Source organism: Cervus elaphus, chromosome X, assembly GCF_910594005.1.
Source record: "Cervus elaphus chromosome X, mCerEla1.1, whole genome shotgun sequence".
Taxonomy (NCBI): Eukaryota; Metazoa; Chordata; class Mammalia; order Artiodactyla; family Cervidae; genus Cervus; species Cervus elaphus.
In genome coordinates this window covers 44,289,206-44,316,959 of record NC_057848.1, presented here as the reverse complement: position 1 = coordinate 44,316,959, position 27,754 = coordinate 44,289,206, and the positions used below count along the sequence as shown (strand labels likewise).

At 43.9% G+C, this 27,754-nt stretch overlaps 1 protein-coding gene across 1 annotated transcript; it reads left to right on the top strand.

Annotated features, from left to right (window-relative positions):
* Window positions 1-20,791: 20,791 nt before the first annotated feature.
* LOC122690697 (B-cell CLL/lymphoma 7 protein family member C-like) lies at window positions 20,792-22,954 on the top strand. The gene has a single exon (XM_043897603.1). It carries the CDS (start codon window positions 20,861-20,863, stop codon window positions 21,593-21,595), a length of 735 nt encoding a protein of 244 aa, XP_043753538.1. The 5' UTR covers window positions 20,792-20,860; the 3' UTR covers window positions 21,596-22,954.
* The last annotated feature ends 4,800 nt before the right edge of the window (window positions 22,955-27,754 follow it).

Below are 27,754 nucleotides of genomic sequence, written 5' to 3'. Positions count from 1 at the left end.
TCTGTGGGAGAAGGCGAGGGTGGGATGATTTGAAAGAATAGTATTGAAACATGTTTATTAGCATATGTGAAATAGATCACCAGTCCAGGTTCAATGCATGAGGCAGGGTGCTCAGGGCTGGTGCACTGGGATGACCCTGAGAGATGGGATGGGGAGGGAGGTGGGAGGGAGAGTCAGGATGGGGAACACATGTACACCCATGGCTGATTCATGTGAATGTATGGCAAAACCACCACAAAATTGTAAAGTAATTAGCCTCCAATTAAAATAATTTAAAAAATAAACAGAAACACAGGTACACAATAAATAAATAATGTCTCTGCTTTTTAATATGCTGTCTATGTTGGTCATAACTTTCATTCCAAGGAGTAAGCATCTTTTAATTTCATGGCTGCCATCACAATCTGCAGTGATTTTGGAGCCCAAAAAAAAGTCGGCCACTGTTTCCCCATCTATTTGCCATGAGGTGATGGGACCAGATGCCATGATCTTAGTTTTCTGAATGTTGCGCTTTAAGCCAACTTTTTCACTCGCCTATTTCACTTTCATCAAGAGGCTCTTTAGTTCTTCTTCACTTTCTGCCCTCACTAGTTCCACCCTCACTAGTTATTAATTGATCCTGGAATCAGTATCATTGAATCACCTTTTTTTTTTTTTTTTTTTAGCCACATGGGGTCTTAGTTGCCACACATAGGATCTTTGTTGCAGTGCATAAGCACAGGTTCCTCTCTAGTTGTGGCCCATGGGCTCCAGAGCACTAGTGCTATAGTTGTAGCACTAAGGCTTAACCCCATGACATGTGGGATCTTACTTCCTTGACAAGGGATCAAACTCACATAATCTGCACTGGAAGGTAGATTCTTAACCGCTGGACCACCAGGGAAGTCCTTAAATCACTTACGTTTGGCGAACAACAGCAAGACATTGCCTCCGAGGACCTGCTTCTATGGTTAGGTGTCATCTGGTACCTCAGTTCAGTTGCTCAATCATGTCTGACTCTTTGCGACCCCATGGACTGCAGCATGCCAGGCTTCCCTGTCCATCAACAACTCCCAGAGTTTACTCTAACTCATGTCCATTGAGTCGGTGATGCCATCCAACCATCTCATCCTCTGTCGTCCCCTTCTCCTCCCACCTTCAATCTTTCCCAGCATCAGGGTCTTTTCTGATGAGTCAGTTCTTCACATCAGGTAGCCAAAGTGTTGGAGCTTCAGCTTCAGCATCAATCCTTCCGATGAATATTCAGGACTGATTTCCTTTAGGATTGACTGGTTTGATCTCCTTGCTGTCCAAGGGACTCTCAAGAGTCCTCCAACACCACAATTCAAAAGCATCAATTCTTTAGTGCTCAGCTTTCTTTATGGTCCAACTCTCACATCCATACATGACTACTGGAAAAAGCATAGCTTTGACTAGATGGACCTTTGTTGGCAAAGTAATGTCTCTGCTTTTTAATATGCTATCTACATTGGTCATAGCTTTTCTTCCAAGGAGAAAGCGTCTTTTAATTTCATGACTGCAGTCACCATCGGCAATGATTTTGGAACCCAAGAAAATAAAGTCTCTCACTGTTTCCATTGTTTCCCCATCTATTTGCCATAAAGTAATGGGACCAGATGCCATGATCTTCATTTTTTGATTGTTGAGTTTTAAGCGAGCTTTTTCACTCTCCTCTCTCACTTTCATCAAGAGGCTCTTTAGTTCTTCACTTTCTGCCATAAGAGTGATATCATCTGCATACCTGAAGTTATTGATGTTTCTCCTGGCAATCTTGATTCCAGCTTGTGCTTCATCCAGCCTGGCATTTCGCATGAAGTACTCTGCACAGAAGTTAAATAAGCAGGGTGACAATATACAGCCTTGACACACTCCTTTCCCAATTTGGAACCATTCATTGTTCCATGTCCGGTTCTAACTGTTGCTTCTTGACCTGCGTACAGATTTCTCAGGAGACACATAAGGTGGCCTGGTATTCCCATATCTTTGAGAATTTTCCACAGTTTTTTATGATCCACACAGTCAAAGGCTTTGACATAGTCAATAAAAAAGTAGATGTTTTTCTAGAATTATCTGGTATATAAGGAGAACTTATTACATGTTTGGCAATTGAGGGACAGAGTGGAAAGTGGGAATGGCATGAGAGAGAAGGTGCCTGGACTTGTACCAAGAGGATGGATTTGTTTGTTAAGTGTATTGTGTTCTCACCATGGAAAAGAGAGTCAGCTGCTAGGGCTTGAGCCCTGCCTGGTTCTGGGTCCCTGCAGCTCCCCTCTCCTCCCAGATAGATCATTTGTCCCCATCAGTAGTCTAAGCCCTACTTAGGTTCTAACTCTTATCCAGACCAGTGGCAGGAAGTCCAAAGGGGCTTCTCACAGTGCTCAGGGCTTCACCACCAAATCCCATTGGTCCACTCAGGATCTTAGGTCCCAGTACTTCTTTAGGCTTCTGCCTTGCCCCTTAATTTAAGTTCCCACTTGCTGCCCACTTCTGGGAATGTGTTGCTTCACTGAAACCCAGGCCCTCCAAACATGTGAGGGCCTTTTCAGTAATAAAATTTTAAATAATAAAAGTAACAAAAAAACAAATAATGACAGGGAGCTCCTTCTCAACCTTCAGTCACTTCCCATTCAGGTCAGTATTAAGCCAGATTCTTTGCCATGGCCTCTAAAGCCCTCATGGTCTGCCCCCCTACCTCTTTGATGTCTCCTCCTAGGCTCATCCTCCTCCACTCCTCTGCAGCCACACTGCATTCATGTTGGTTTGCCAACACTCCAGGCATATTCTTGATCTGGAGCTTTGTACTTGCTAGGCCCTGCACATGGAACATGATTCCCATGGATTCCTTATGATTTACAAGGGAAACCACACTAAGCATACAGTAGAGAAGGGCTTTCCCAGGTGGCTCAGTGGGTAAAGAACCTGCCTGCAATTCAGGAGACGTCAGAGATATGGGTTTGATTCCTGGGTCAGGAAGATCCCCTGGAGGAGGGCACAGCAACCCACTCCAGTATGCTTGCCTGGAGAATCCCATGGATAGAGGAGCCTGGCAGGCTACAGTCCATGGAGTCACAAAGAGTCGGACATGACTGAAGTGAGTGAACACAGCATAGCATAGCACATTCAGTAGAGAAATGGATAACACCTGGTCAAAGTGATCAGGATTAGCACTACCAATGAAGGACAGATGGCTACATGTACTTCATAATGCCTCAGAAAGGACCCAGCATCTCTCATTAGTCTTCTAGCTAAGGACACAGCACCCGAGTATAAACATGAGGAAACATCACACAAACCCCAAATGATGAATGTTCTACTTTTCAAAAAGGACTTTATTCTCCAAAAATGTCAGTGTCATAAAAGACAAAGGTTTGGGAAATATTTCAGATTAAAAGAAGCTAAAGGGACATGACAACAAAAAACAGTACCTGACTCTAGATTCGATCCTGTACTGAAGGGGCAAACAATGCTATGAAAACACTATTTAATCAACTAAAAAAATTGGCGTACAATCAGTGGGTTAAATAAAATGTTATATCTGTGTTAAATTTTCTGAACTTGTTAATTATACTGTGGTTTTGAAAGAAAATATTCTTAAGAAGTATCTGCTAAAGTATTTAGAGGCCATGATCATGACAGTATATATAACTTACTCTCATAGGGTTCAGGGCCCCATTAGGAAAATGAGAAGTTAAGACACAGAATGAGATAAAATATTTGCAATATATAAACCTGACTGAGGACATTTATGCAAAGTATAAAAAGAATAAGAAAAAATTCAGTTAAGACATGGACAAAATATTTGAACAGACACTTCACAAAACAAGAAACATGAATGGCCAACAAGTGCATGAAAAGATTCTCAACAAAGAAAGGCGATTAAAAACATAATGAGATATCACTCCATATCCACTAGAACAGCTAAAATTCAAAAGGTTGACAATACTGAGTGTTAGCAAGTGATGCTCTCATATGTTGCTAGTGGGAATGTGAAAAGATATAACCTCTTTAGAAAATTGGAAGTTTCTTACAAAGTTAAATATGCCATTATCCTATGAACCCAGAATTTCATCCATAGGTAATGCATTAATATTTCTGTGGGGCATAATAATTTACTACAAACAGTGACTGAAAACAACACAAATTTATAATCTCACATTTCTCATGATTCAGGAGTCCAAATATGGCTTAACTAGTTCCTCTAATCAGGGTCTCACAGAGTTGCAATCAAAGTGTCAACCAGGGTGGCAGTCTCATCTGAGGTTTGGAGTCCTCTCCCAAGATTATATGGCTGTCTACAGAATTCATGTCTTTCGCAGTTGCATAGACTGCCTCTAGCCACTCTCTTTTAAGGGCTCACCTGATTAGGTCAGGCCCACCCAGGATAATATCCATTTGGTTAACTGAAAGCTAACCAAAGACCTTAATTACATCTGAAAAAAATCCCTTCACCTTTGCCATATAATGTTATCTAATCATAGGAGTGATCTCCCCTCATATTCACAGGTCTCACCCACACTCAGTCTCATGTCTACAGGACATGTAGACCATGGAGCAGGAATCTTGAGGGCCATCTTAGAATTCTGCCTACCATAGGTTCTTACCTAAGAGAAATGTTACACTATCTGATATTGTACCACAGTTCCTGAATGTTCTCTTCTAGTATTACTAGTACTAATACCAGTAGTAGTTGTAATTATTCTCTCTTTGCATTTCAGTTTGTTAAGTTTCTATTGACCTGTCTTCACAGTCACTGATTCTTTCCTCAGCTATGTCAACTTTGCCAACAAACCCATTGAAAGCATTCTTCATTTGTTACTATTTTTAACTTCTAACATTTTCTTTTGACTCCTATAAATCTTTACCTCTCTGTTCCTGCATGCTATCTACTTTTTCCACTAGAGCCCTTCATATATCAATCATAGTTATTTTAAATTCTCTGCCTGATGATTCTAATACCTGTGTCATGTCTGATTCTAATGGTTGCTTTGTCTCTTCAGACTTTTTTTCTTGCCTTTTGGCATACTTTGTAATCTTTTTGCTGGCCACTAGACATGTTGTGTCAATAGAAACTAAAGTAAATAGATTATTAGTGTATTGATGGACTTCAAATTTCTCTGGCATCCTTACTTTTGTTGCCTCTTGACCTTAGTCTTCCCCAAGTACAACTCCTTCCAGAATGTCTGTGTCTCACAACTCTTTTAGCTGTTACCAACAGTTAGTATACTGGAGACTACTTGGTGTGGTAATAGTTTGTGGGAGAAGAGAACATTCTATAATCTCCTGGTTAAGTTTCAGTCTTTAATGAGCCTGCATCTCTAGGATGTGGCCTTTACAAGTATTTCTGTCCCTCCTCCAGAGGCATAGCTATCCTTCCATCTTGTCCCCAACTCTCTTCACTAGCTGTAGCATTCCCAGTCTATTTCATTGAAACCCTGTCCCTTCTTGACTATTTTGTTCTTTATGGTTTTGTCTTTTTTAATGTAGAACTTTTTACTAATCTATTAATTTGAAAGTCTTTATTGAATTAGTTACAACATTGCCTCTGTTTTATGTTTTGATATTTTGGCCCTGAAGCATATGGGGTCTAAGCTCCCCTGACCAGGGATCAAATCCACACCCCCTGTATTGGAAGGCAAAGTCTTAACCACTAGACTGCCAGGGAAGTCCCACTGTTTTTTTATAGGATTGCTGGAGGTAGCTGGAATAGGGGTAGCAAGCAATCTCCTTCTCCCAGGTAGGATAGAATTTCAGTATCACTCAATGGTAGATGTTTTTCCCTAAAGAGGAAGCCTTTGTCATGGAGCAGGCTTCAGGTATGTGTTCCAATGGCTCCTGCTCCTCTTCCCCAGTCAGGGCCAAGAGGGCATCTTTCTCAGATCCTCACTCTGAGAGCCTGGTGGAGTTCCTAGAGGAAAATGCTGTAGGCGTGTGGGGGTCCCACTTTGACTGTGGCCCCCAGGAGCTTCTCACTCTAGTGCTACCCCACATACAACCTCTAATGTGTGAGTGCATGTGCTAAGTTGCTTCAGTCATGTCTGACTCTTTGTGATCCTATGGACTGTAGCCCGCCAGGCTCCTCTGTCCATGGGATTCTCCGGGCAAGAATACTGGAGTGGGTTGTCATTTTCCTCCTTCAGAGGATCTTCCCAACCCAGGGAATCTGCATCTGCTATGTCTCCTGGACTGGCAGGCAGGTTCTTTACCACTATCACCACCTGGGAAGCCCTACAACCTCTAATAATTTGTCCAAATTACTAGCCAAGTAAATGATCCTATGGAGTCCAGTGACTTCTGCTCCATGTCAGCAAATCTTGAATGTTGTAACTCTCTATATGTACCTATCTCTGCAGATTTGGGGACGGCAGTTTGCCTTCTGACCTGGTCCAAGAAAAGTCACTAATTTTCAGTTTGTCTAGTTTTGCCTTGTTGTAGTCATGGGAGTGATCACTTCCAATCTCTTTACATGTCAGAGCTGAAACTGAAAGTCACTTCCCTAAGAGAATGAAAACACATGTCTGCACAAACAGTTGGACACAAATAGTCACAGATCTTTATTCATGACAACCAAAAACTAAAAAAAAAAAAAAAAAAAAACTCCATCAACAAATGAATGAATTAAAAATGTGATATATCCCTACAAAGAAACACTACTTAACAATAAAAAGAATGAACTACTGATCCATGCAACAGTATGGATGAATCTCAAACTGCTGAGTGAAGGAAGACATACAAAATATTACTACATAATACACAATTCCTTTTATATAAAAGCCTAGGGGGAGACTTCCCTGGTGGTCCAATGGTTAAGAATCTGCCTGCTGATACAGGGGACACGGGCTCAATCCCTGGTCTGGGAAGATCCCACATGCCACAGGGCAACTAAGCCTGTGCACCACAACCACTGAAGCCCTGCGTTCTAGAGCCCACATGCCCACATCTACTGAAGCCTGAGGGTCTAAGAGCCTGTGCTCTGCAACAGGAGAAGCCAGCACAATGAGAAGCCCATGCACCACAACTAGAGAGTAGCCCTTGCTCACCACAACTAGAGAAAACGCCCAGGCAGCAACGAAGATCCAGCACAGTCAAAAATAAGTGAATATTATTTTTAAAAAGTCTAGGAGATGGAAACTAATCTGGAGCAACAGAAAACAGATCAGTGGTTGCCTGAGGCTGGGCAGGGGACAAAGATTGATAGCAAAAGGGAAGGAGGAAGCTTTTGGATGTGATGGGTATGTTCTATATCATGGTCATGGTGTTGGTTTCATAAGTATATTCATATGTCAAAACTTATTGAACTGTACTCTTTCAATGGGTGTGGTTTATTGTATGTAAATTGTTACTAAATAAAGTTGATTTTCTAAGTGCTATCTTTGGTATTAGGTAGGCAGGGGTTTTCATGTCAGCTGTACTACTTATCAGCTGGGTGACCATGAGCAAGCCACTGGACCTCTCTGAATCTCAGTTTCCTCATTAGTAAAAGTCAATCACACTTCATATATTTTTCTTGAATAGTAGATGTAATGACTCATATGAAGCATTTAGTGTAATATCTGTCACATAGTGAGTTTTAATAAGTACAAGAGGATGAAGGCAGCTTTGATGACAAAGTTTAACTTTGAAACAGTTCTTAGATAGTCCCTGTGTCACATTACCAGGCAGCACAGCAAAGTCCCTGCCCTCTGCAGCTCCTATGGTCACTCCCTGTGGCCTCTGTGTTTTCCTCTCTCCTAGAACTTCACATACTGTATAGCAAGTGTTAGTTTCCTTTGCCAATATCTATCAGCATTTATATTTGCCTAATATATACTGCTTCAAAGCTTGTCTGGTTCTACTATCACAAAAACAGAAATCGAAACTGTAATCAGAAATATTTCAACAAACAAAAGCCCAAGGCCAGATGGCTTCACAGTTGAATTCTACCAAAAGTTTAGAGAAGAGCTAACACCTATCCTACTCAAACTCTTCCAGAAAATTGCAGAGGAAGGTAAACTTCCAAACTCATTCTATGAGGCTACCATCACCCTAATACCAAAACCAGACAAAGATGCCACAAAAAAAGAAAACTACAGGCCAATATCACTGATGAACATAGATGCAAAAATCCTTAACAAAATTCTAGCAAACAGAATTCAACAACATATTAAAATGATCATACATCATGAACAAGTGGGCTTTATCCCAGGGATGCAAGGATTCTTCAATATCTGCAAATCAATCAATGTGATACACCACATTAACAAATTGAAAGATAAAAACCATATGATTATCTCAATAGATGCAGAGAAAGCCTTTGACAAAATTCAACATCCATTTATGATAAAAAAAAAACCCTCCACAAAGCAGGCATAGAAGGAACATACATCAACATAATAAAAGCCATATATGATAAACCCACAGCAAACATTATCCTCAATGATGAAAAACTGAAAGCATTTCCCCTAACGTCAGGAACAAGACAAGGATGCCCATTCTCACCACTACTACTCAACACAGTTTTGGAAGTTTTAGCCACAGCAATCAGCAGAAAAAGAAATAAAAGGAATCCAGATTGGAAAAGAAGAAGTAAAACTCTCACTGTTTGCAGATGACATGATCCTCTACATAGAAAACCCTAAAGACTCCACCAGAAAATTACTAGAGCTAATCAATGAATATAGCAAACTTTCAGGATATAAAATTAACACACAGAAATCCCTTGCATTCCTATACACTAACAATGAGAAAACAGAGAAATTAAGGAAACAATTCTATGCACCATTGCAATGAAAAAAAAAATAATACTTAGGAATAAATCTACCTAAAGAAACAAAAGACCTATATATTAGAAAACTATAAGACACTAATGAAAGAAATCAAAGAGGACACAAATAGATGGAGATATACACCATGTTCATGGATTGGCAGAATCAATAGAGTGAAAATGAGTATACTACCCAAAGCAACCTACAGATTCAATGCAATCCCTATCAAGCTACCAACGGTATTTTTCACAGAACTAGATCAAATAATTTCACAATTTGTATGGAGATACAAAAAACCTCGAATAGCCAAAGCAATCTTGAGAAAGAAGAATGGAACTGGAGGAATCAACCTGCCTGACTTCAGGCTATACTACAAAGCAACAGTCATCAAGACAGTATGGTGCTGGCACAAAGACAGAAACATAGATCAATGGAACAAAATAGAAAGTCCAGAGATAAATCCATGCACCTATGGACACCTTATCTTTGACAAAGGAAGCAAGAATATACAATGGAGAAAAGACATTCTCTTTAACAAGTGGTGCTGGGAAAACTGGTCAGCTACTTGTAAAAGAATGAAACTAGAACACTTTCTAACACCACACACAAAAATAAACTCAAAACGGATTAAGGATCTAAATGTAAGACCAGAAAAACTCCTAGAGGAAAACATAGGAAAAACACTCTCTGACATAAATCATAGCAGGATCCTCTATGACCCACCTCCCACAGTAATGGAAATAAAATAAAAAATAAACAAATGGGACCTAATTAAACTTAAAAGCTTTTGCACAACGAAGGAAACTATAAGCAAGGTGAAAAGACAGCCTTCAAAATGGGAGAAAATAATAGCAAATGAAGAAGTGAAGTTGCTCAGTCGTGTCTGACTCTTTGCCACCCCATGGACTGTAGCCTACAAGGCTCCTCTGTCCATGGAATTTTCCAGGCAAGAGTACTGGAATGGGTTGCCATTTCTTTCTCCAGGGTATCTTCCTGATCCAGGGATCGAACCCCAGTCTCCCACATTTCAGGCAGATGCTTTACCGTCTGAGCCACCAGGGAAGCCCCTAATAGCAAATGAAGCAACTGACAAAGAATTAATCTGAAAAATATGCAAGGAACTCCTGCAACTCAATTCCAGAAAAATAAATGACCCAATCAAAAAATGAGCCAAAGAACTAAACAGACATTTCTCCAAAGAAGACATGCAGATGGCTAACAAACACATGAAAAGATGCTCAACATCACTCATTATCAGAGAAATGCAAATCAAAACTGCAATGAGGTACCATCTCATGCTGGTCAGAAAGGCTGCTATCAAAAAAGTCTACAAACGATAAATGCTGGAGAGGGTGCAGAGAAAAAGGAATCCTCTTACACTGTTGGTGGGAATGCAAACTAGTACAGCCACTATGGAGAACAGTGTGGAAATTCCTTAAAAAACTGGAAATAGAACTGCCATATGACCCAGCAATCCCACTGCTGGGCATACACACTGAAGAAATCAGAATTGAAAGAGACACGTGTACCTCAATGTTCATTGCAGCACTGTTTACAATAGCCAGGACATGGAAGTAACCTAGATGTCCATTGGCAGACGAATGGATAAGAAAGCTGTGGTACATATACACAATGGAATATTGAATCTGTTAAAAAGAATGCATTTGAATCAGTTCTAATGAGGTGGATGAAACTGGCGCCTACTATACAGAGTGAAGTAAGTCAGAAAGAAAAACACCAATACAGTAAATTAATGCATATATATGGAATTTAGAAAGATGGTAACAATGACCCTATATGCAAGACAGCAACAGAGACACAGATGTAAAAACAGACTTTTGGACTCTGTGGGAGAAGGCAAGGGCAGGATGATTTGAGAGAATAGCATTGAAACATGTATATTGTTATATATGAAATAGATTGCCAGTCCAGGTTCGATGCATGAGACAGTGTGCTCAGGGCTGGTACACTGGGATGACCCTGAGGGATGGGATGGGGAGGGAGGTGGGAGGGAGGGTCAGGATGGGGAACACATGTACACCCATGGCTGATTCACGTGAATGTATGGCAAAAACCACCATAATATTGTAAAGTAATTAGCCTTAAATTAAAATAAATTTTATAAAAAGCTTATCTAGTTTTAAAAGGCTGGGTTTTATCACTATTCAATGTCACTATTGAATAGTGACATTATTACACTATTGAATAGTGACTAATGAAATATTATGACATCAGGACACTATTAGAGTCCCTTGGATAGCAAGGAGACCAAACCAGTCAATCCTAAAGGAAATCAACCCTGAATATTCATTGGTAGGACTGACGCTGAAGCTCCAATGCTTTGGCCACCTGATGGGAAGAGCCAACTCACTGGAAAAGATGCTGATGCTGGGAAAGATTGAAGGCAGGAGGAGAAGGGGACAACAGAGGATGAGATGGTTGGATGGTATCACCGACTCAATGGACATGAGTTTGAGCAAACTCCAGGAGATAGTGAAGGACAGGGAAGCCTGGCATGCTGCAGACAGTGGGGTCACAAAGAGTCAGACACGACTGAGCAACTAAACAATGTCAATATTCAATATCTTACATACCCACTGTCCTCGTTCTAGTCAGATACCTTCTCTAAGAAGCAAGCCTTGCTCTAACCCTTGTCTTACCTACAAAATCTGTCTGTCCTATATCCCAGGCCTCCAGGATCTGATAAATGATGGGAGTGGATTCAGGAAACTAATGACTGATATTATATGCCTTCTCTTCCGAGGGAGTATATTTATATTCCAACAAGGACCTTAAGCCAAACAAGAGACTTGCAGTCAAGATATTAGGCACGTGGTACACTAGGAAAGGGATTCATGTACTATGCCCCTTGGGATGCTGCCTCTAACTCTGGCTAAAATACTGGCCAAGAGCTGGCCCTCCATTTCCTCTGACTACTCCCCACCATGCTCCATGCTCTACACAGTCACACAACTGCAACATTTCAGAAAGAGACCATCTTGGGGAGGTCACCCAGTCCAGTGATTCTCAAAGTGTTGTCCCCAGACCAGCCACATTAGCATCACCTGGGAATTTATGGGAATGCAAATTCTCACGCTCCATCTTCTGGATCAGAAACTCTGAGACTTATGGTTATCAAAGGGAAGATGGGGAGGGATAAATTATGAGTTCAGGATTATCAGATACACACTACTATGTATAAAACAGATAAGCATCTATGTATAAAACAGATAAGGTCCTACTGTATAGCACAGAGAACGATATTCAATATCTTATAATAAACTACAATGGAAAAAACAGAAATTCTGGGGACTTCCCTGGCAGTCCAGTGGCTAAGACTCCCCACTCCCAATTCAGGGGGCCTGGGTTCGATTCCTGGGTCAAGGAACTAGACCCAACACAGCCAGATAAATAGATAAAAATATTTTTAAAAAAGAAAGAAAGAAACTCTGAGGAATGGATCCAACAATGTGTGATTTAACAAGCTCTCCAGGTGATTCCAATTCATGTGAGAGTTTGAGAAACACTGCACTAAGCCAATATTGCCATTTTACAGATGAGAGCATTGAGACCCAGGTGTCCAAGTTCAACAAGTTGACAGCTGAGAACCAGTGCTCTGACCCTCAATCCAGTGCTCCTTCCAATATACCATATAGTGCCAGGGACATGCTCATTGACTACCAATGGAAAGGGCAGTAATCTCTTCTTTCTACTATGAAAGACCTTAAAATGTTGTTAGGTGTTCCAGGAAACTCAGGATGGTTACTGAACATGTGGGATGAATCAAATACAGTCACATGCATTCCCAAGGCCAATGAGAGACTCTTCCTGCTTTTAGGATTAATTTTGCCTCCCTTGACATCAGAGATTCTAAGTAACAACCACCTCAGACAAATATTTGTGGTGTTTGGCTTTCTCAGACTGCTGCAAGCAATCAGCCAGAAGCAACACATAAAGCACAGAGCATCCAATCCTTTCTGAAACAGCCAACAGAACCCCTGAAGCCTGGATCCCCAGGGTGCTTCAAAAAGCAGCTAACATATCTGGCAAGAGAAGCCAGCCACACCTCCCCACCTTGGAGAACAGGGTAAGTGAGTAGCCAGATCTTTTTAAAGGCTCCTGATTAGCAGAGCAGCTGAGGACCCACATACAGATGCGGGGCCAGGCGGGCTGGGTAGCCCACTGACTTCGATCACATTGAAACAGATTAATGTTTATAAAAGGATGAGGCTTCAGAAACCATTCACTTGATGCCTTCAGCATTCCAGTACCATCATCACTATAGCCATGATCCAGAAAAAGCTAGATGCTGCATATGGGATGGGATCTGAGAAATGGTTATGGTTTTTAGAACAATTACAACAAAGTATGCCATCTACCTTTAGAACAATTACAACCAGAGTATGCCATCTACCTATACCATCTACCTTGACATTACTTCGCCAACAAAGGTCCATCTAATCAAAGCTATGGTTTCTCCAGTAGTCATGTACGGATGTGAGAGTTGATCCATAAAGAAGGCTGAACACCGAAGAATTTATGTTTTTAAACTGTGGTGCTGGAGAAGACTCTTGAGAATCTGTCCCTTGGACAGCAAAGAGATTAAACCAGTCAATCTTAAAGGAAATCAACCCTGAATATTCATTGGAAGAACTGATGCTGAAGTGGTAACTCTAATACTTTGGCCACTTGATGCGAAGAGCTGACTCATTTGAAAAGACTCTGATGCTGGAAAAATTGAAGGCAAGAGGAGAAGAGGATTACTGGACGACATCACCGACTCAGTGGACATGAGTTTGAGCAAGCTCTGGGAGTTGGTGATGGACAAAGAAGACTGGCATGCTGCAGTCCATAGGGTCGCAAAGAGTTGGACACAACTGACTGACTGAACAACAACATGCCATCTACTATCTGTGAGGAAAGAGAAATGACTCAGGGTCAAATTAGCAGAGAATCCATAAAAACATTCTGCTCATAAATCATCAGCAGAGAATCAGACTATAGTTCAGAACGTGATAATTTCTGAAGTTCCAAGGCTCAAAGTAGGAGAGATGAGGAAGGAGGGACTCTTGGTTCTTTCCTCCTCTTATCATATGTGATCCTTCCTTTTCTCCAATTTCCTACATCTATATGACTCTACAACTTCTGCTTACACCTGGTCCCCTCCACCCCATCCCAGCCTTTCTTCTCCATACTCCACCCACTCTTGTTTCTTAGACTCACTCTCCTCCAAGCACAGTCCTCATCCCGTCCCAGACCCAGGTAGGAGCCTGAGACTTGGGTGAAGTCTGCAGACAGATGAGGGGGAAGCAGGGCCAGTGCTGTGGAGGCATGGGCCCACACAGCTGCCAAAACGTTGGGCATCTTTCACATCCCTTCCACAGGAAGGCCCCCTAAATAGCTCAGACAGCTGTGCCCCTAGCCTCTCCATGTCTACCCAGGCCCTCGGGGCACTGGCAGCGTCTGTCCCCACTAGGCTCCAACCCACATGATGCTAACCTTGGGGCAACACTGGGTCCTGTGCTGATGAACCCCTAGGCAGATGGGTATAGAAAGGTCTTTGTCACCACCTCTGCCATGCACCCCAGAACTGCACTCCTGTCATACTTCCCATAAGTACAGACCCGCATAGCCTCTGTGAGATGAATGCTGCTCCCGTCCTGTTGGGACTCGGCATTTGAGCTGTCAGATCCCCCCACGCCCCCCACTCCCTCACCCCCCACACACACACACACACCCCTCCTGGATTTGACGCCATTTTCTCCTCCTCCTAATCTAGGTTTTATTCCTCCACTCCCCAAGCTTGCTCCCAGCACCCCCTAGTGGTTCTGTCAGCTCCTGCTGGGACTGAATCATAACCCACCCCTCCCACTTCCCATTTCTTTTTTCATTCCTCACTTTTTTCCATCCCCTCCCTCTTTGGCTTTCATCCTTCTCTCTAAACTCTTTCCCCTCCCTCCCTTTCATACCTTCCCTTTCCTTTTCTGAACCCCTTCCCCCCACCCCCACCATCCTGATGGCACATTTAGTGTCTACATGAAGGAGACAGAACAATCACTCTGAGCAGGATATGGGCACTGAAGTGTCTTCTTATGACCTTGATCATTTTACACAACCAACTTTCAAAGCAGATGGATTAATCAAGGTTGATTTGAACCTCCTGCCCCCTGTCAGAGTCTCTGAAGCTAATCTTCCCATTGCAACAGTATTCCATTTTAACAGAGTCTGTCAGGGATAAAGATGTTAAGACAGTCAAGTGCTCTTTGCTTCTCTCCAGCCACCAAAAAGCAATTTTCACTAATGCTGGTGAGAATTACATTAAAATTGTGTAAAGAAAGGCATGACCTCATTTTTTTTTTTTTTTTTGTCTGCTGGTTCTCAGCAGGGCTGTGATGGTGCTCTCTCCCACCAGCTCTAGGTGCCTGGACCAACCTGAAATGTGAAAAGCTCAGGGGTTGGGTGGAAAGGAGGACATTCACTCTGGATCACCATAATCCATTACCAGTGGTTGAGCCTAAATCCTCACTAACCCAATCTCTCCCAAAGGGATTGTTCATGCTTCTTGGAATTCAGGCTAACCTCCCATTTTAGATCTTTTGAAGGGGAAAGGATGCTTCAAACTGATACAAAGTTTAAATTTGTGATTTCCCAACTGATTCTGATCGTCCTGGGATAGGAGTAGTAGTAGTAGTAAAGCCACTAAGTTGTGTCCGACTCTTGCGACCCCATAGACTGTAGCCTGCCAGGTTCTTATGTCCGTGGGATTCTCCAGGCAAGAATACTGGAGTGGGTTGCCATTTCCTTCTCCAGAGGATCTTCCCGACCCGGGAATCGAACCCGGGTCTCCTGCATTGCAGGCAGATTCTTTACCGACTGAGCTATGAGGGAAGCCCCCTGGTATAGGGAGGTATCTGTAAATTTGAAAAGGTTCCCGGAAGCATGATCTGGTATATCCCAAACACCCAGCTTTCCAGCACTGTAACTTGCCTTCTTTTGGGGAGTGGGGGGATTTCTTTTTAACTGTTTATTTGTTCTCTTTTTCTTTCTTTTTTTTTTTTTTGGTCCCACACAGCATGTGGGATGTTAGTTCCCCCACCAGGGATCAAACCCACTCTCTCTGCAGTGGAAGCACAGAACTTGAACTACCAGGCCACCAGGGAAGTTCTGGAACTTGCCTTCTTAATTGAAAGCACAGATATGACTTTAATTGCCATCCTCCCCACCAATCATTGCCAGGTAGAAGTCCTCAGGAGGCCTGTCTAGGGAGAAATGATAAGGCAAAGATCCTCTAAATGCATACAGATTCAGTTTTAAAACTCAAAACATTCCACTTGCACATTGTACTCTTAAGAAAAACTGTTAGTTCTGCCAGTGGAAGTGTCAACACAACTATAATGCACTGATTTGCCACTAAATCTTTTATCGACCTTGTGTTCTTCAACAAGAATGCCTGAAAAAGGCATTCCCCATGTTTATAATTAAAGAAATCTTGCAGACATATTTTGATTTCAGTAAATTAAAATCTCCCTACATTTTCAAACAGCTACTTAAGCCCCAAGAACACCTCCATCAAATCAGATCCCCATTTGCACAAAATCTTCTCCATCTAAAATTAGTAGTGGGCATGCTATATTTAAAATAGATCTACTGTTTAGGATCTGCCTTCCAATGCAGAGGACACAGGTTCAATCCCCAGTCAGGGAAATAAGATCCCACATGTCTCAGGGCAATGAAGCCTAAGCACCACAACTACTGAGCTCTGAAGCTCTGGAGCCCACATACTGCAACGAAGATCCTGTGTGCCACAGCAGAGACCCAACACAGCCAAAAACAAATTAATAAATATTAAAATCGATCTACTGTATAACACAGAAAACTCTGCTTAATATTATGTAGCAAGCTAAATGGGAAAAGAATTTGAAAAAGAATAGATCCGTATAAATGTATAACTGAATCACTTTGCTGTACACCTGAAAACTATCACAACATTGCTAATCGACCATACTCCAACATAAGATAAAAAGTTAAAAAAAAAAAAAAAAACAACCTAGCAGTGGCAACCCAACCGTGGGTTCTGGTCTTTGGCTCTGGTAGGTTAAATTTGCCCAAAGGATTGCATGCAGTGCATGGCTGGGGCTTAAATCATGGCTCCCATTTCCAAACATAGACCTCCCTGCTTGGGATAGGATTCTCCCTAAGGTAACCCCCTGACTTCTTTGTGCATTAAGTCAGCATGTTCTTTCATCATCTTGTACTCAATCACTCAGATATTTATAGCACGCCTACTTTTTGGCAGTCTATTGGCTGGGTGCTCACGAGAGGACAGCAGTGAGCAAGGCAGTCACACTGTGTTCCCTCAAGGAGCTCACGAACCCCAGTGTTTTGCTGGGTCATACTGTCATTCTTGACTCAAACTCCTTTCCTAAGTCCCTTATTTGAACCAGATGTTCCTACCCTGCTTCTTGGACCAAGTGTGGGCATTGAATGCAATCCACAGGGTCTTCTGTCTTAACCTGAGACCCAAGGCCTAGCTGGAAGGATCTTGGCAGGGAAGAAAAGAGGTCAGACCGGTCACCATTACCTTTGATCTGGTCCTATCTTGTGCCCAATTGTGATCTATCCATATCCAGATTCCTGAAACCCATATCACAGGAATCTGATGGCCAGCAATCTGTGATTGCTGCTTTGTCCCTGTGCTCTCTGACACTACCCAGTCTTTGGACTTGTATGGGGCTTTGTACATTCAAATTAGTAATGTGGTCATATCACTCTGAAACTGATGTCTTGGACCTGTATGTGGAATAAAGATACAGACATCACTCGAAACCTATGTCAGTCGGGGTCTCAGCAGGAAGTAGATGACACACTCAAAATGGATATGTCAGAGAGTGAAGGTTAATAAATGGACAATATATAAATGGAGGGCTTTCCTGGTAGCTCAGTAGATAAAGAATCAGCCTGCAATGTATAAAGGTGGGGACAGGGTGCCCAGGGCTAGTAATAGGAATTGGAGATGCCCTTACCATCTAAGCCTAAATATGGATGGTCAGGCCTTTGATGTCATCCCTATAGGTCAGGCTCCTCTCCCAAGGCATAAAGCAGGATGGAGAAGGATGGAGAGGGAGTTTGAAGGGGCAGATTGATGTTATCCAGCACAGAATGTCTCATTCAAATTTTGCAGGAATTGAGACCAGAGCTGAGATCAGTGTATTGTGCTTTGATCTGTGAAAATTGGCTTTGTTAAGCAAATGAGCAGGATAAACCAAATGGCAAGAAGAGCTTTTACTCTTTTCAAAAAAAGTAAATATTTTCAGATATTTTTAAATGAGGGAAGAATTCATGTGCATAGAACAATAAGTGATTTTTAAGTGATTTTTTTTCTTATCTATTTATCAAAATAGGGTCTCACTTTGTCACTTTGGTAACGTTAGCTCCAGTTACCAACTGTGACCAAAAGGAATGAAACTGTATGTATTGAGAAGAGCCTGGGTTTCAGATTTATAGCTAATTCAGGTTGCTTTCCTTGCACCACTGCCCACCACCCCACCAACCCCTTCTGCAAAAAATAAAAATTAGGTATACCAAATTAAGGAGCTTTACCACTTACAATAAGGGCTTCCCAGGTGGCTCAGTGGTAAAAAATCCACCTGCCAATGCAGAAGACACAGGAGATGCAGGCTTGATCCTTGGGTCAGGAACCTACTCCAATATTCTTGCCTAGAGAATCTCATGGACAGAGGAGCCTGGCAGGCTACAGTCCATGGGGTCATAAAAAGCCGGACATGACTAAAGGGACTAAGCATGCACACACCACTTATAGAAACATTTTAATGCTGTTATCAATGAACTAAATGTTGCTTTTCCACAATCCACTAGAAGAACCTAGTAACAAGAAAACAAGCTGATGTTGGGGCTTTTTGGGAGAAGGTGAGGGTGGGATGTTTAGAAAGAACAGCATGTATATTATCTATGGTGAAACAGATCACCAGCCCAGGTGGGATGCATGAGACAAGTGCTCGGGCCTGGTGCACTGGGAAGACCCAGAGGAATAGGGTGGAGAGGGAGGTGGGAGGGGGGATCGGGATGGGGAATACGTGTAACTCTATGGCTGGTTCATATCAATGTATGACAAAACCCACTGAAATGTTGTGAAGTAATTAGCCTCCAACTAATAAAAAAATAAAATAAAATAAAATAATAATAATAAATAGGCTTCATTCCCAAGCCTTCTGCTGCACAGCCCGGGCTCCTGATCTCCCCCCATTCCTGCAGCCCTGACCCTAAGTACCTCCCAGGTGACCAGTGCAGTAGCACTGAGACCCTGTCTGAGTCCAGGAATCATGTACAGCAGAGTCCATAAGGGAGAAACACGGATAGGCTGACCCTCAGTATCACACAGATGCGCTCAGCCATTAACCAACTGTGCCACCTTGGGTGAGTTATTCAATTTCTCCCAGCCTCACTTTCCTCAGCTTTAAAATGGAATAATGTAAGGTCTACATCATCAGTTGTTACAGGGATTAAATAAGACAATGTCTGTAAAACACCTAGCACAGTGCCTGGCACACGATAAGTGCACAATAAAACCCATTATTTTTAGACTTAGAAATAAGAACTAATGCACAGGGGGGAAAAAAAGGAGAAAAAAAGCAGGGGTGAGGAGTGGGTTATGTTTCAATCAACTAGAATGTTACCTTGCCCAGCTTCCCTTCCCTAAGGGGTCCCATTAAGTCCACATTTATGGTATTGATTTTTCCCAATGCAGGGAACATTTTACACGCTAAACATCTCTACTGCCCATTGCTGTTTCACAAGTGGTGCTATATATATAATAAAATCTCCACTAATATCAGTGCAGAAGTCTTTCTCTGTCAAAAGCAGGAGGTAAAGCAGAATAAAAGTCCTAGGTCACTATAGGGGGGAAAATGTGTCAAGGAATAGGTTGGAGGGGGATGTGCGATGGAATAAGAGATAAAAGAGGACAAGAAGTTGCCATGATGTGTTTGTTTGGCTCTTCATTCAGAGAAACCACATCTACAAATGTTAGGCACGCTTTCTTGTCTGATTTATTTCACCCTTTAACTTTGTGGCACGAAGTCCAGGGTCACAAACTCCCCCAGTGACCACCATTCCCACAAGGGGAGACAACAAGAGGAGACAAGAATACCCAGACAAATCTGAATACTCCCCCAGATACCCTCCCTCTTCCCATCCTCACCCCTCGCCCCACAACAGCCAGCATGCCCTTCATAAGTTAGATCATTCCATCCTCTGCTCAAAACCATCTAATGTCTTTTGATCTCAAAGTTAAAATCTAGTCCTAAAAGGGCCTACAAGGCCTTGAGCAGCTTGCCCACCTGTTACCACTGCCACCATGAACTCTTTATCTACCACTCTTCTCATCTATTCCCTCTGGTCACACCAGGCTCCTTGTTTTTCCTAAAAAACCAAGCACACTCCTGACTTGAGCTCTTTGCACTGGTTATTCCCTCTGCCAAGAAGGCTCTTCCCCAGAAATATGCATGGCTCATCTCAGAAACTTCTTTCAGTTCTTCCTTACTTGTCCCTTTTTCTGTGAAGTTTTCCTTGACCACTGTTGTGGACTAAGTGTTTGTATGCCCCCAAAATTCATAGGCTGAAATCCTAATGTCCCAATGTGATGATATTGAGGTGGGGCCTTTGGAAAGTGATTAGGGCCTGAGGGTGGAGCCCTCATGAATGGGATTAGTGCCCTTATAAGAAAGAGGAAGAATCAGAGCTCATCTTTTAATACCAGTCATGGCTGATTTTATCAGTTCAAGGGTAAAGTCAACCTTCACAATGTAAAAGTGATGAGGCAGATACTGCAAATGAGGTAGCTGTCCAAGAATGCTTCAATAAATTATTGATGAAGGCATGTATTTACATGAGCAGGTTTTTAATGTGAATGAGACAGGACTATACTGGAAGAGGATGCCAAACCGAAGTTACATCAATAAAAAGTCACTCATCCAACCTATGGACCAGGGAGTTATAGTGACTTTAAGAAAGTATTACTTATATCGCTGGCGCCGAGCCTGAGCCCGCCGGACGGGAGGCGGCCCAGCCGCGGGCTCGGCCTGGGCCCCAGCCCCGTCAGCATGGCCGGCCGGACCGTGCGGGCCGAGACCCGGAGCCGGGCCAAGGATGACATCAAGAAGGTGATGGCGACCATCGAGAAGGTCCGGAGATGGGAGAAGCGCTGGGTGACTGTGGGTGACACTTCCCTTCGTATCTTCAAGTGGGTGCCAGTGGTGGACCCCCAGGAGGAGGAGCGCCGGAGGGCAGGTGGAGGGGCAGAGAGATCCCGAGGCCGGGAGCGGAGGGGCAGGGGCGCCAGTCCCCGAGGGGGCGGCCCTCTCATCCTGCTGGATCTCAATGATGAGAACAGTAACCAGAGTTTCCATTCGGAAGGCTCCCTGCAGAAGGGCACTGAGCCCAGCCCTGGGGGCACCCCCCAGCCCAGCCGCCCTGTGTCACCTGCTGGACCACCGGAAGGGGTCCCAGAGGATGCTCAGCCCCCACAGCTGGGCCAGGAGAGAGATCCTGGGGGCGTACCTGCGGGCAGCACGGATGAACCCCCCATGTTGACCAAGGAGGAGCCTGTTCCAGAATTGTTGGAGGCTGAGGATTCGGGAGTGAGGGTGACCAGGAGAGCCCTTCACGAGAAAGGCCTGAAAACAGAGCCTCTCAGGCGGCTTCTTCCCAGAAGAGGCCTCCGGACAAACGCCCGGCCCAGTTCCGCGGGGCCGCCGCCGCCGGAGCCCAGAGCTCCCGGGGGAGGAAGCAAGGCCCCGAGGGCACCCCGGACGATCCCCCAAGGGAAGGGGAGGTGAGCCGGCTCCCCAGGCAAGGCGAGGCCCTGAGGCTTCCCTTGGCTGCCCCAAGATCCAGCCACCCACCCGCTCCCCCCGAGGGCGCAGAGAGCTTCCCAGCTCCACGGCCACCGTGGGATCATCAGGGGCGCGCGGCCCCAGCCTGCCCCGAACCTAAGGTCACAGCACTCGTCTGGCTCACCACCGACACCCGCACAGAGCAGGATCGACAGCCCCCCAAGTGAGGGAAAGGCTCCAGGCACAATCTGACCCCGTTGAGCGCCGGAGGACGCATCGCAGCCGGAGTGAGGGCGGGGCGCCGGGCCTCCACCCCGGGAAGGGCAGCCCGGGACGCGCCCCCTCTGCTCCTGGAGACCACATGCCCTCCCCACTCCCTCCCTCCGGCCTCCCCGGAGGCCAGGCTAGCGGGTGGGTTCATCCAGCGCCCGAAGACCTGCAGCAAGACCTCCCCACGGGGCCAGCCTCCCCGCAGGAAACCGACCTGGGCGGGCGGGGAGCGCCCAAAGCTTCTGGCACAGCCCCAGCGGACCGGAAAATCCCCACCTGGAGAAGGCCCGGGGCGAGGGAGCCTGGCTGCACTGCTGGCCCTGTCCTAGGAAATGTCGACATCTCCAGTTGATTGAGGGCTTACCCCGTGCCAGGCCTTGTGATTTATGGGAATGATCTCATTCAATCCTCACCACATCCCTGGGCCATTGGTGTTCTCATTATCAGCATTTTACAGAAGAAGAAACTAAGTCTCAGAGAGGTTAAGGCACCAGCTCAAAGTCACACAGCCAGAATGTGGCCGAACCAGCATTCAGACCCAGGTCTGCCTGCCTGACCCCACAGCCCGCCCAAGGGCACCGCTTCTCCTGTTGGCACATGAGTGAGGGGCACTGGTCTGACAGGACATCTGCTTGTGAAGCATCCATTTTTCTCCTGGTGATTATATAAAACACTTTTTATACTAAAGTGAGCAGATACTCACTGGAATGCAAGTGAACATTTGCACCAGCAATTGAGATGCAACTTGTGACATCATAGGAATTTTATGCCAAGTCCAACGCTTCAAGCTCAGCCCCTGGCTACCTGAGGTGCCCTCTTCTCAGACCTCTGCCTTTGGAGGGATGGTGACCAGGGAAGCTCTGCCCTGGACCAGCTCCTGGATGGAACCCTCCTGGAGGCCAAGGAAGATGGCCTTTCCCCAGTTTTCCATCCCATTGAGTTGCTTAAGGATGTTCATTCAGTTTCTCTGGCCTAATTTCCAAATTCCTGACAGATATCAATCTAGGATTGGGGATTGGAAACCTGGAAATCTTAGGAACTCCTGAAATCATATTATTCTGTATATTTCCTAACTTTCTATATCTTTTTATAATAAATAAGAAATACACTTTTAAAAAAAACAAAAAAAAAAAAGAAAGTATTACTTATATCAAACTTTATATCAGGCAGTAAAGGCAAGTGATGAATCTATAATAACCTTGTGGCTATACTATACTGTATGCCAGCTGTTCTACTGTACCACCTGACTCTACTTTAGGATCACCTAGCTGAGCTGATTTTAAAACCGGCTGAAAAAATAAATAAATAAAAAAATAAAACCGGCTGATGCCAGTTAAACCAGAATCTCTGGAGTAGGGCCCAGGAATCTGTTTTAAAACTAACCAGGTGATCCTAATGGATTGCCACCATTAACCCCTGCTTCCAAAAGCTAAATAGCTCTCCATATCTTATAAGTAACAGCAACCTCTGGGAACCACTTGCACTCCTCTTAGCTCAATAAAAAATGAATCTGGATGAAATCACGTTCAAATGACCATCATAGGGGGAAAAACCCAAAAGAGGCAGCCAGTGGAGTATGTGGAAGGCAGAGCTATAGGGACTGGTTAGGGTGCTATGGTTAAGAGGTGAGACAGAGGCCATGCCTTTGAGGACCTGTGCCTCCATGGGGGTCAACTTGGGTCTGGGAGCCAGCTTTCAGTTTCAGAAATTAACAAACTGTATTTTGTCAGCCCTCTCCAGGGAATATTCTTGAGGAATTAACTCCCATTCACCAAACTCACAAGAGATTGATCACATAGGTTGTATCATTATGTAATCATAAGACTAACTCATAGTCCATAGCCCTGACAGAGGCAGACCACACAAAGATGCAAGGCTGGATGCATAAGTTCTAACTGAGGGGGAGGGCTGTGGGGAGGGGTGAGAAGATAGTTTGAAAGCAGGCACTGCTGGGTAGGCACTTCTCAGAAAAGTGTGCCGTGTTAAATAACTGTAGCCGCTATACACAGAGCCTCTGCTTTGCCCAGGTTTTTAACATTGTTTTTTATTTATTTATTTAGGGTTGTCATTGCTGCACTCAGGCTTTCTCTAGTTTCAGACAACAAGGGCTACTCTCTAGTTCTGGTGTGTGGGCTTCTCATTGCAGTGGCCTCCCCTGTGGCAGAGCATGGACTCTTGGGCCCATGGGTTTCAATAGTTGTGGTTCATGGGCTCCAGAGTACCCAGTAGTTGTAACACACAGCTTAGTTGCTCCAAGGCATATGGGATCTTCCTGGACCAGGGATTGAACTGGTATGTCCCATACATTGCAAGGTGGATTCTTAACCAAGGGACCACCAGGAAAGCCCCTTAACACTGTTTTTAACAAGTACTTAGAGGGGTCAAACACCTGCCTGTGAGAGGTCAGGGGATGCATCAAATAAAGAAAAATAAGTTTGCATTTCCCACTGAATAGGGGAAGCTGAAAAAAATGCATGGGGGCATAACTTCTTGTTATTAAACAAGAAGTTTAATAACAACTACCAGGTTGAATGACACATAGTATGTCATTTAATTCTCCCAATAGTGCTGTGAAGGAGGTATTATTCTTATTCCATGCTATAAGGAAGAAACTAAGACTCAGAAAGTGAAATAGCTTGCCTAAGATCACAGAGCTGTTGTGTAGTGGAGCCCTATAGAACCCATGTCTTAACACAGGGTACCTGAGACTCACCTGGAGAACTTGTTCAAAATGCTAACTTGGGACCCAGCCCCAAAGATTCTGATGTGGAGGGTCTGAGAGGGGGCCCACTAATCTGCAGGTTGTAAACCCACTCCTCCGTGCCAGGAAATGATGGTGCAAGTGGTCCTTTCTGAGGCCTCACTGCTCTTCTCTTTGTATGGTGTCCTTGGTCATGGGAACTACCTCTACCCTCTTCACAGCACATCCAACCTAGACTTTAAAAGAGGCTTAACCATGATTCTCTTGTGTTCTTTGATCCTCTTCCACTTCCTGGAGTTGCCTGACGAGTTCAAAGACCCATCACAGCGAGCGCCAATCTGGGACAAAATGCACACGTGTCTTGGAGTGAAGCATCTATCCCAGCTGGCTAACAGCCCAGGAAAAGAGGATGAGCACTCCCCAGCAGGAGGCCCCCAGATGAGGGAGGAGTGACAACCAGCTCTGTTGTGGATGAGGTCACCCTGAACACCTTCAAGAAGAGAGCATCTACTTGGCTTTGAATTGGTTTTATTTGGTCTCTGGTGGTTTCAGGCTCTGCAGGCCTCTCTGCATAAATCCCAGGAGAAAGGGAAGCAAACATAAGGTCCGGAGACCCATTCCACTGCAGTGAGTGGAGGAGCCTGGGCCCTACAGCCTCTCGGGGGAGGGTTTTCCATTCTCCAACCAGGAAGCTGTTACTTTCCCAGCCTCGGTGAAATCACCTGCATTTGGATTGAATTCTGCTTTGGCCCTCCTTCAACACGATGTTCTGACCCTCAGCTCCTCAGAAAGCTAGCCCCCATCCCAGCTCTCCCCTTCAGCTTTTTTATCTCCCCACTCCCCCAGGCCAGGCTTCTGGGGAAAGTCGAAGTAAGATCCTTGGTGGCTCAGTGGCTGTGAGGGTCCCTAAGCATTTCATTTAAAAGTGGTGTTGCTGTTCCACTCCTTCAAAAAGGATGAAACCATTCAGAAATAGCTCAGAACTCCACTCTGCCACTTTGTGTAAAAGTTACTTTAATCTTTCTGAACTTGTTTCCTTTTTTTTGTGTGTGTGTGTGTAGAAGCAAAGTTTTTTGTACTTTTAAATTTACATGTTTTTTTTTTATTAGTTGGAGGCTAATTACTTCACAACATTTCAGTGGGTTTTGTCATACATTGACATGAATCAGCCATGGAGTTACATGTATTCCCCATCCCGATCCCCCCTCCCACCTCCCTCTCCACCCTATTCCTCTGGGTCTTCCCAGTGCACCAGGCCCGAGCACTTGTCTCATGCATCCCACCTGGGCTGGTGATCTGTTTCCCTATAGATAATATACATGCTGTTCTCTCGAAACATCCCACCCTCACCTTCTCCCACAGAGTTCAAAAGTCTGTTCTGTACTTCTGTGTCTCTTTTTCTGTTTTGCATATAGGGTTATCATTACCATCTTTCTAAATTCCATATATATGTATTAGTATGCTGTAATATTCTTTATCTTTCTGGCTTACTTCACTCTGTATAATGGGCTCCAGCTTCATCCATCTCATTAGAACTGATTCAAATGAATTCTTTTTAATGGCTGAGTAATATTCCATGGTGTATATGTACCACAGCTTCCTTATCCATTCATCTGCTGATGGGCATCTAGGTTGCTTCCATGTCCTGGCTATTATAAACAGTGCTGTGATGAACATTGGGGTGCACGTGTCTCTTTCAGATCTGGTTTCCTCAGTGTGTATGCCCAGAAGTGGGATTGCTGGGTCATATGGCAGTTCTATTTCCAGTTTTTTAAGAAATCTCCACACTGTTTTCCATAGTGGCTGTACTAGTTTGCATTCCCACCAACAGTGTAAGAGGGTTCCCTTTTCTCCACACCCTCTCCAGCATTTATTGCTTGTAGACTTTTGGATAGCAGCCATCCTGACTGGCGTGTAATGGTACCTCATTGTGGTTTTGATTTGCATTTCTCTGATAATGAGTGATGTTGAGCATCTTTTCATGTGTTTGTTAGCCATCTGTATGTCTTCTTTGGAGAAATGTCTGTTTATGAACTTGTTTCCTTGTGTACAAAAAAAAAAAAGGATAACAATATCTATTATGCTCAAGAAAGACGATTATATATGTATGTGTGTATATACATATATATCTTCTTTTTTTTTTTTTTAGCTTGAGGCATGCGGGATCTTAGTTCCCTGACCTAGGATCAAACCTGTGCCCCCTGCATTGGAAGCGCAGAGTCCTAACCACTGACCCCCAGAGAATTCCAGAGGATTATGTTTTTCAAACCAATTATTAAAATGCCTAGCACATCAGGGCTTACTAATAATAATTACAACAATAAAGAGCTAAGATTTAATATTTATTACACTCCAGGCACTTTCTATTTGCCACATTTGCATTAATTTATTTAAATTACAAGAACCCTCTGAAAGAAATACCTTGTCTTGTGGCCATTTTACAGACAAGTGAACAGGTTCAGAGGGGTGAAGCACATTTTCTGAGGTCACAGCATGAGTTGGAATCAGAGCGGACATTCACACTCAAGTCTGTGACCCCAAAGCCTGTTGCTGCTGCCATCGTCGTTCTTTGTTGTTTACTAAGGAACCACGATGTATGACACACCTGGATAGTAATGAAGACCACAGATTATGTAGGGGGATTGTCCCCAGTAAATTCACAGTCTAGATCAGATATGGAGACAAGGCCTATGCATTAAAGAGAGACTAATACAAGGTAGCCCTGCCAAGTGCCCATGTGTGGCTCAGAAGTGCACAGAGGGGAGGATATTGGGAGATATTCTTCCATGGTTCTCTTGTGCTCCTATATTTGTTGCTAGTGAGAAATGGAATATTTCCTGCCGTGTCAGTAAACAAAGGATGTCAAAGTCAATAGCAGTTGCAGACACCAAGGATGGTGAGCTGGTGAACCCTGAGGGAACCCAGGAAGGAAAGAATACCTGCTGTCTAGCAGCCATCAGACTGCAGCCAGTCCTTACGGGGAGCCCTGAGGAAACTCAGGACACTGGTTCCAGATAGCAGAGGTGTATATCAAAGGAATGATATCAGTGAACCAAGACTCTTGTGTCTTCCCATACATCAAAAAGCACTAAATTCCTTAACTTGGGATATCTGGTTTTCTTTAATCAGCAATCATCTTTTGACGTTCACACTACCTGCCCTTTGTTACAAAACTTCTATATAACCTGACT

What these genes read in the sequence shown, in the direction of transcription:
- LOC122690697 (XM_043897603.1), top strand. Translation starts at nt 20,861, where the DNA reads ATGGCCGGCCGGACCGTGCGGGCCGAGACCCGGAGCCGGGCCAAGGAT.